The following is a 9,856-nucleotide window of genomic DNA, read 5'->3' as shown; positions in this document are numbered from 1 at the left end:
CAACCTACCCTGACTGTTGTGGGTTCCTTTACCCATGAGTGATGGCAGGTGGCATGGTCACACCTAGCTTAGACCATTGCAACCCCAGCTTGCGAGCTAACCCGGGGGACTTGTATTCCAGAGGGTTGGGCCCACACAACCCCACAGAGTCTACCCCCAGCCCAAGTTCTCTCGAGTGCTGGATAGTGTCTTGATCCTGTGAAATGTGACCACTCCACAACTCCAACACTCAGTTGGGCAATGGTACCCAACACTGCCAAAGAGGCCCCCATCCATAGCTTTGGTGTGGGCTAGTGTGTGGCGATCAGTGATGTTCTATACTAATATCCCATCTCTGTATTCATAATTGAGCTGTTGCATCTGTCTTTCTAATATTATCTTCTGGATACTTCACTCCAACCCACCAGGTCTTGGTCCCCTCGCATGCTTAAATCTTTCATGACCCTGTCACTGAGAATACCCGAAAATTCACTTCGCACCTACACTCAAACTAGTCTTAGTCATGAGTGACCACAGGCAGCAACTACATATGTTGAAAATGCCAGAGTTCGCCCTGCCGGGCGGCCAGCACACAAAGCCTAGCACCACTTGGTGCACTGGCCACCCTGGGGGAGGCCGAGGACTCGTTCACTGCCTTGCGGCAGTGTCTTTGGCGTGAGACCCCAGCATTGGGTCTGACCTGGCAGGGGCACCCCCCACAGTCGCCACACTGCAGGGAGCGTCAGAGGCCCCCAAGCCCAAGGCCCAAACTCTTCACAAGTTGGAATGAAAACAATTGCTTTGTTTGGCTTAAGTGGTGTGAATTATTAGGTGTTTGTAAATGACCTGATGGATTGAAAGAAGCAATATTTGCTGTGAAGGATTTTTCTGAAAGTGGATTGCTATTATTACACTCTAAAATCTCACACAAAGCAGATTATTGTATCTATCTCTGTCTTGATGGAAATGCATTTTATCAGTTCCAAAATACTTAACATAAAAATTTATTCTCAAACTTTACAAATTCATAACATAAAATAACTAAAGAAGAAATTTGTCACAGCCTGAGACTAAGCTTATTTCATAAACCCACACACTAAAATGTCAAGATATGGGGCAACCAGTTTTTCATTATTAGAATCACAAATGTTGAAAAGTACATATTCACCAACTTTCAACACAAATGTTAAAAACATTGTATCTACCGCACTCAAGATAAAAATTAGTTAATACATCAACTAGCCAATAAATATAATATCATACAAAAATTACATATTCATTTTCAAAAATGAACTCTAGAACTAGCATGGTAACATATTAGGTTAATTCTCTACCTGTGGTGCAGACATCCCACAAGGATGCCAGTTCGTGTCCTGGCTGCTCTACTTCCCATCCAACTTCCTGCTAACAAAATGGGAAAGCAATGGAGGATGGCCCAGAGCCACGTGTCCCTATACCCACATGGGAGTAGAAGCTCCTGGCTCTCAGCTTTGGTTGTTGCAGCTGTTTGGGTATGAAACTAGCAGATGGAAGATCTGTCTCTCCCTCTTTCTGTGGCTCTGGCTTTCAAATAAAATAAAAATATATCTTTAAAAAAGTGAAACTGTGGCTTAATTAATCTAGACAGATGAATTTTTGTGAGAAAAAAAGATATGAATCTTAGAATAATACAGTATGACTTCACTTACACAAAATTTAGAGTTGAAAATAAACAAAGCCAAACTGTTAAAAAGGAACTGGTGAATAGAAAAATGTGGGAAAGTGGTTACCTGTGGAGGGAAAGAAGTGATTGGGGGCCCAGCACCGAGGCCTAGTGGCTAAAGTCCTCGCCTTGAACGTGCCCCGGGATCCCATATGGGTGCCGGTTCTAATCTCAGCAGCTCCACTTCCCATCCACCTCCCTGCTTGTGGCCTGGGAAAGCAGCTGAGGACAGCCCAATGCTTTGGGACCCTGCACCCACGTGGGAGACCTAGAAGTTCCTGGCTTCTGACTCTGGATCGGCACAGACTGGCCGTTGCGCTCACTTGGGGAATGAATCATCAGACGGAAGATCTTCCTCTCTATCTCTCCTCTCTGTATATCTGACTTTGTAATAAAAATAAAATAAATCTTAAAAAAAAAAAGAAATGCTTGGAATCGGAGAAGCATGTGTGATGTTCTAACAGAGCGGGCGAGGACTTGGTAATCACTACTCATCTTTCAACTATTACATCTGACACACAAGAGAAAATGGGAGTGGAGAGCTTGTGGTAGCAACTCTTCAAAGAGCTGGAGTTTGGAGGATAAAAAACTGCAAAAAAAGGTAGTTCAGATGGATCTTGCTGTTATGCATCTTCAGGTTAGAATAGGCTATTTCAATGCTTCTGGAGAGCCAGGTTCCTTGGCAGGAAGACACTGAGGAGCCAAGTAGGCTGAAGGGTACATCTGAGATGACCCAGGTGCAGGTAAGAGAAGGAGTCACTCAGAGAGTGGAGGGATGGCAGAGATCGTGATTTGCTTCTCCTGAGAGGAAGTCATTAGCTGAGAGCTGAGGGCTGCAATGGGTTGTGAGAGAGCATGCAAACATGCTATAACTGTTTTAGAGTGACATGACAAACAGATCTCAGACAGGCAGGTGGGCTCTTGGGCATTCCCCTTTCTAGATTTCCTTGCCTCTGCTCGCAAGGTTTCCCCTCTTCCTTCCTGTCCTCCCAGACGGCCCCTCAGGTCCTGTGTCATCTCTGGAACCTTTCTGGAGGATTTCATGGAAATCCTTTCTGATCTGACCCTGAAATACTTGACTGCATTTTTCATTTCCCACTTAGTCATCCACTATTTTGGAGTCACTCTTTTGTCTTCATGATTTAACGCTCATGTGTTTCCTCATTAACTGCAGCTCCCAAACACTTAAAAAACATACACACAAGGTACATTTAGATGCCTTTTCTAAAAACAGCATTTACCAAAGCAAGCAAAACTATGCCAGACATCCAGGAATGGGTATAGAACTTTGAATCTTCCATTGTGTTCTAAATGCCCTGGCTTTTTCAGTTTTTGGTTTTAGAACTTAGTTTTTTCAAAAGCCAGGTTGGAGGTCTTATGTTAACACATTAATGGTTTGACTTTTAAGTTCTTCTAAGCCAACTGCTCCTATTTAACATGCCATTAAACTTTTTTCACAAGAAAGATAACTCGTGTTGGCAAGGCAGAGTTACAGGGAGAGGAGAGACAATAGGAGTGCTTTGATCTGCTGGCCCACTCCTGCTAAGAACCCAACAGATAGTGAAGGACAGAACACTGAAGCAATTTGAACAGTGTGGGATACAAATCACTGTCGACTAAAATGGAATTTGAGAAGTGTTCAAAAATATTAGCAGTCATTTTGACTGGTAAACTAACTTTCTAGTCAAGAGAGAATTAATCTACAGTTACAGATACAGTACTCATCAACCACACTTAGCCTTTTTCATTGCCAGACTAAATACCAGACATTTGATCCACTTAAAAAAAAAAAAGGTGATAAGGGAGTAGAACATCATGTGCAGAGGGCACGACAGCACAGGGTCCACACACTCTGCCACTTCTGGATTACAGATCTGAGGAGGATCAAAGCGGGTGTCACGCTGAATCCTGAGGTGACGTTGCTGAAATTTCAAAAGGTAGCGAACAGGTAAGGCATGGACACCACCATATGAAACAAAATGCTACTGGACTTCAAAACAGCTTCTGAGGTTTATTATTGCATGCTGATCACCAGGAAGAAAAAAAAAACACAATTCAAAAACTAACTTCAGGAAACTTTCACATGAACTGATGCTGGATTCTTTCCTCCACGTAACCCTTGAGGACCTCCACGTCAGCTGCACAGACCTGATATTCTCCTTTCTCCTGCTGCTTCATTCTGGCTAACAGTGCCTCGTGTGGGGGAGGTAATGCATTGTAGGAACCCAGCAAATAAAGCTGGCTCGATGAAGAATGGTTGATGCCTTTAATCTTCAGAGCCTGCAGGATAGCGGGTGTGAACTTGGAGTAATGGGCCGTGGAGGCAATGATCACTGGGCAAGTTTTGTCCTGTAGTCTGTCAGCAACCACCTTTGCAACAGCAGTGTGTGGGTCCAGGATGTAGCCCGAGGAGGCATAGGTCGAGCCGATGGCCGCCAGGCACTCCTCCTCGGAGCACCAGTCGGCCACAAAGTCCTGCTGAAGTTTCTTCATCAGCATCTCTTCTATCTGGAAGTGATGCTGCTTTTCCAACTGGCTGAATAACTTTGTCATCAGTTGCCCATCTTTATTAGCCATCAAGTGTAAATGGCGCTCCAGATTTGAAGACTTGAGAATGTCAATTGAGGGAGAGAAGGTTTGCGCCAGCTTCCTTTCCCGCAGGTCATAATGTCCGGTTCTGATGAAATCAGTCAGAACGTGGTTCTGATTAGAGGCACAGATAAACTTCCGGATGGGGAGCCCCATCTTTTTGGCATACACAGCTGCCAACAAGTTGCCGAAGTTTCCTGTGGGGATACAGACGTCAACAGGGCTTCCGAAGGTGATGAATCCTTGGCTAACAAGGTCCAAGTACGCTGAGGCATGATAGACGACCTGGGGGAGCAGTCGGCCCCAGTTTATGGAATTGGCCGAGCTTAACATTGTTCCGTATTCCACAGTGAGAAAGCCAGTAAAATCTGAATCATTAAACATTCTTTTGACGGCCGTCTGGCAAAAATCAAAATCTGACTGCACTCCCACTGCCCACCCATTTTCCCGCTGACTGCCAATGATTTGTGCTTTCTGAAAGTCACTTACTCCCCCCTCAGGGAAAAATGTGACCACACCTATTCTCTGTTGGTCACTCTTACTAAGACGACTGAAACCATCCAGGACTGCACTCCCAGTGTCTCCTGAGGTTGCTACCAGAATCATGTAGTTGCAGCCAGGTGGGATGCAGTGAGCAAACAGATGTGGCATGAGTTGCAGAGAAAGGTCCTTGAAGGAGCCCGTGGGCCCGTGGAACAGCTCCAGGAGGAATTGGTTGCCCACAAGGTGCCGGATGGGGGCAACCTTGGTGCAGGCGAAGCTGGCCCCATAGGCGGTCTCAATCATCTCTCCCAGTCTGGCGGCAGGGATATCCATGGGATGGATACACCTTTCCAGAAGGATCTGAGCTCTCTCCATGTAACTGGCTCCCACCAGTCTTCTCCACTCTCCACTGCTCAGCATTGGGAAAGCCTTTTCTGGGACGAAGAGTCCACCATCAGGTGCTAACCCCTCAACCACAGCTTCGCTGAAGAACTTTGCTGACCCCTGCTCGCCATCTCTGGGACCAATATGCCTTGTGGAGATGAAGGGTTCTGAGTCTGTTTCTTGGTACCTTTGCACTGCATTTAGCACTTTATCGGCAACCTCCTCCGGGGTGGCCTCACTTTCACAGAACACACGGGTGTCATACCACTTCTTGTAGTACTGCCTGCGAAACTGCAGCAAGTCTTTCATGGACATCCCAGAATCCTGACCCACGATCCGATCGATCCTCAGTAACTTCAGACGGCTAAGGATATCTAGGAGCGGCACATCCAGGTACACAACTATCCCGTTTTTCTTCAGGTGCCACATGCTGGCATCATGCATGGGATTGGACCCGGTCAGGGAAATCACACTTCCAGAGGCAGAGAGGCTTAACACAGCTTTTCCCTCCTCTTCTAAAAACCGCTCATTACCCACATCCTGCAGTTTCTCAGACACACTCATGTTCCAGGTTTTCTCGAGGATGTCATCGTCCACATCTATGACACAACACCCTAGCCTCTGACCAATTATTCTGCCCACGGTTGTCTTTCCGGCCCCAGGAGGTCCCATTAGGACAATGTTTTTGTTTCCCACAAGAGAATGTGTGGAATGCCATGACTTCCCAGGTTCTGCCAGCAGCAGGGATCTTGAGAGAAGCAGTTGTGTGTGTCGACTTGTTTTGACTTGCACATTGGAAAAACATCCCCATGCTATCCGCTTCAGCCACTGGCACTGGGTGAAGTGGAGCATCCTCATTTTCACTTTTCTGCCCGTGCCAACCCAAGAACTGGCCTTAGCACTATGCAAGACATAGAAACAACAACAAAAAAGACATTTGGTTACTCGTTTCAACATACTGTTAAAAATCATAACAGGAACAACAGAACCAAGCCCACAATACATAAACTTTAAAATCTTCCAAACATGTAGGACACTTAAAAGAGTATTCTAACAACCCAGATGCCCAGTGAAAGAGGAATGGATAAAGAAAGTACAGTACATCTACGCCATGGAATACTACTCAGCCATTATAAAGAATGAAATTATAATATTTACACCCAAATGGTCCCAAGTGCAGACCAATATGCTCAAGGAAATAAGCCAATCCCAAAAGCAAAAATATCATATGTTCTTTCTGATATAAGGAAACATTCACACAAAATACAAATAGATACATAAGTAACCATACATATACATATATTCTCATAGATGAATAGTAAAATGGAGATTAGCATATGAAGAAGTGAAGATATGGTGCACTATGCATCTTTACTCCCAAGTGAAAGGATACCCCATGAAACTGATAAATACAGCTTGACAATATTAGTGTTTCCACAATTCTACAATGCCATAATATACTTAAAAAACAGAATGCTGGACCTGTGACTGTTGCTGAGGGACTATACTATTGTAATAATATAGAGGAAAATGTTAGGGGGCAGAGAATGAGGAGGGAGAAATGGCAAGTGGAGAGAGGAATCCCTGTACCTACAAAATCATATCATGGAAAATAGTATCATTAAAAATTCTAAAAATAAGAGTGTTCCAACTCAGATTCTCAGACACTGTATATCTTCCTTTTAAACAATATCTTCTCAACTTTCAAGACATTGGAAAATTAAGGACTTAAAATACAGGTAACTCACAGAAACTTTATTTAGAAGGTATCACATAACGGATGCTTTTGGGAAAACCCCCCCACACTAAATCCAATTATTATTTCTTTTCCTTTGATGAATGTTGTAATGAAAAACTGCTTCTTGGGTTTGTAACACATAAAGAATATGTGGATCTGGAATGCCATTTGCTTATAATTGGCAAAAGCTGGACAGTACTCATTTAATTTCACTTCAGATGTATGAACACACTGGTAGCTTATCACATTTCTCATAAGTGTATTGCAGAATTCACAACAGGAAACTAGAATGGAAGAATTTTTGCCGATAAAACATTTAAATAACATAACAACCTACAGAACAAGGGTATGTCATGTGCTCTCTTACATGTATTCTACATGCATTCTTTTCAGACTAGTGCTCACATATTATTCACACTGAACGTCTTTCAAAAAGTCAGAGTGAACGGTGTCATGTCAATATGAATAATCAGCCACGAGTTCAAAGGTGACATGGCTACAGCCTTATGTGCAGGGGCCCTTCACTTGGGACTCCAGTACCAAAAACATCATGAGTGAGGGACTTAACTCAAACTTTGGGGCCTACAGAGACAGCCAAGAAACTCAAGAGTGTTTCCAAAGACAAGAAAAGTCTATTGCACACCCAAAGCAGTTCGACAACTCTCCATAATTAAACACATAAACCATGGCACACTAATCCTGAATTCAACTTACATGGAGAAATGGAATTCTCACAAGAAGTAATCCATTTCCTGATGCAACTCCGCAGCTTTGACCAACTTGAGAACACTGGCCACACAGGAATCAAACTGCTGGGTCTGAGGCAGGGTCAATCTGCAAAAAAGTGGAGTCTACGATGAAGACTTGGAGTGAATCACAAACACACATGACATCATACAATTCCACACTGACAATCTACTGTGGGGGGAAAACACATGAAATTTCAAAAACAGGAAAAAAAATCAATTCTTCTTGTATTTCCCCAAGTCCCTTACTAAAAAGGTTAAAATCTTGAGGTTTTATTTTTTCCCCAGTGTCTCATCGCAGAAAGGACTAAACAGCATCGATGAATCTACACTTGGCAAATCAATTAAAGCATGACCAAATACTAACAAATATAAACCACTCCCAGATGACCCTTGAAACCTTAATGACTTAGATCAGAAGGAAAGGGCAGAACCTGGCATGGTGGCTCAACAAGTTAATCCTTCATCTGCCAGCTTGTCCCATATGGATGCCTGTTCTTGTCCACTTTTGATCTAACTCTACTTACGGACTGGGAAAACAGTGGAGGATGCCCTAAATCCCACATGGAGGCCCCTACACCCATGTGAGAGACCTGCAGGAATTTTCAGGATTTGCAGAGTGAACCAGTGGATGGAAGATCTCTGTCTCTCCTTTTATCTATAAACCTGCCTTTCATATAAATAAATACATCTTTAAAAAAAAAAAGAGGGGGCATCAGTGGACTATAAAGCTATGAGTGTCTCAACTACATGATCTGTAGATAGTGCCTACTATAAAAAACCCAAATGAAAAACCTGTGGTATTCAGGTATCCAAAAGGTGGGTGAAATTAGTCTGTATGAAACTTAAAGCATGTACTGGAGCAAACACTAGGACACAGCAGGTGAGGCCACCACCCGTATGCCAACATCCCAAGTGGGCACCAGTTCATGTCCTGGCTGCTCCACTTCCCATACAGCTCCCTGCTAAGGCACCTGGGAAAGCAGTGGAGGATGGCCCATGTGCTCTGGCCCCTGTACACACGTTGAGACTCAGAAGAAGCTCCTGGCTTCAGCAGCCTAGCCGAGTTTGGCCATTGTGGCTATATGGGGAGTAAATAAGCAAATGTCAACTCTGTCTCTCCTCTAACTCTGTTTTTCAAACAAAAGTAAATCTTAATAAATAAAAAAAAAAAGCATGTACCATAATGGCTGGTACACAGTACTATTAGTATATACGGTAATATTAATCATTGTGGCTCAATGATAATGGGTTAACATCACAGGAATCCAATTAGCTTAACAGTGACAAGGTATTTTTTTTTCAAACAACTGTTTTGTTTATGATCTTCAGAGGACACAATAGCACTGCAGCCTGACTTGTAAATCACTTTCCCTGCAGACAACTACACCTGAACACTACCAGCAACATCTTTTGCTCACTGTTATCTGAGGCCTTGCTTTAAGATTTGCTGCTATGGGGGGTGGGGGGGCACGGCACCCAACAGCCTGGCTCACCATCTATGTGGGGCGTTCTTGCCTAGAACGTTCCATAGTCTTCTGAGTGCACCATGCATCGACTTAACAATTCTTAAAGCTGATTTGGAAGGCAGGAAGACCAATACAACTTGCCTTCTCCTCTCTTTGTATATTATCTTATTAGCTGCTTTGCTACTATTTTTCAGTCATGAACTCTTTCCTTCCATTTCATGTTGATTCCTATAATGTAGAACATCAATTTCATTAAATTCACAAGATCATGATGCCATTAGCTATGTTTACTTCACCTTATCTTCTGTAATCTTATTTCTGTTTTATTTTCCCTAGGCTTTCATTTTATTTCCCTTATTCAAAAACCTCACAAATTTAAAAGGGGAAAAAAAAAAACCTATAACACTTCTATGGGGGAAAAAAAAAACCTATAACACTTCTACTTATATATTCGGTGTTTATTTCACCAGGAAAATCTTTTAGACTAATATAAGGCAGCTAAAAACTATCACACACAACACGCATTATCACTTGTTTTTTAAGATTTATTTATTTTCTTTGCAAAGGCAAATTTCACAGAGAGGAGAGAAAGATCTTGTATCTGCTGGTTTACTCCTCAAATGACCGGAGCTGAGCCGATCTGAAGCCAGGAACCAGGAGTTTCTTCTGGGTCTCCCACGTGGGTGCAGGCTTTGGGCCATCCTCCGCTGGTTTCCCAGGTAAATTAGCAGGGAGCTGGCTAGGAAATGGAGCAACCAAGACACAA

At 43.3% G+C, this 9,856-nt stretch overlaps 1 protein-coding gene across 1 annotated transcript; it reads right to left on the bottom strand.

The window, feature by feature from the left end:
- Nucleotides 1–3,754: 3,754 nt before the first annotated feature.
- Nucleotides 3,755–6,261, bottom strand: THNSL1 (threonine synthase like 1). Its single transcript, XM_040992541.1, has one exon. It carries the CDS (start codon nt 6,140–6,142, stop codon nt 3,761–3,763), a length of 2,382 nt encoding a protein of 793 aa, XP_040848475.1. The 5' UTR covers nt 6,143–6,261; the 3' UTR covers nt 3,755–3,760.
- Nucleotides 6,262–9,856: the final 3,595 nt, after the last annotated feature.

Source organism: Ochotona curzoniae, unplaced genomic scaffold (genome assembly GCF_017591425.1).
Source record: "Ochotona curzoniae isolate NIBS_2020 unplaced genomic scaffold, NIBS_Ocur_1.0 contig_78, whole genome shotgun sequence".
In the NCBI taxonomy this organism is placed as follows: domain Eukaryota; kingdom Metazoa; phylum Chordata; class Mammalia; order Lagomorpha; family Ochotonidae; genus Ochotona; species Ochotona curzoniae.
This window is presented reverse-complemented; position numbering and strand designations above follow the sequence as displayed.

Coding starts and splice junctions, on each gene's coding strand:
- THNSL1 (XM_040992541.1), bottom strand. CDS start 6,142: ATGTATTGTGGGCTTGGTTCTGTTGTTCCTGTTATGATTTTTAACAGT.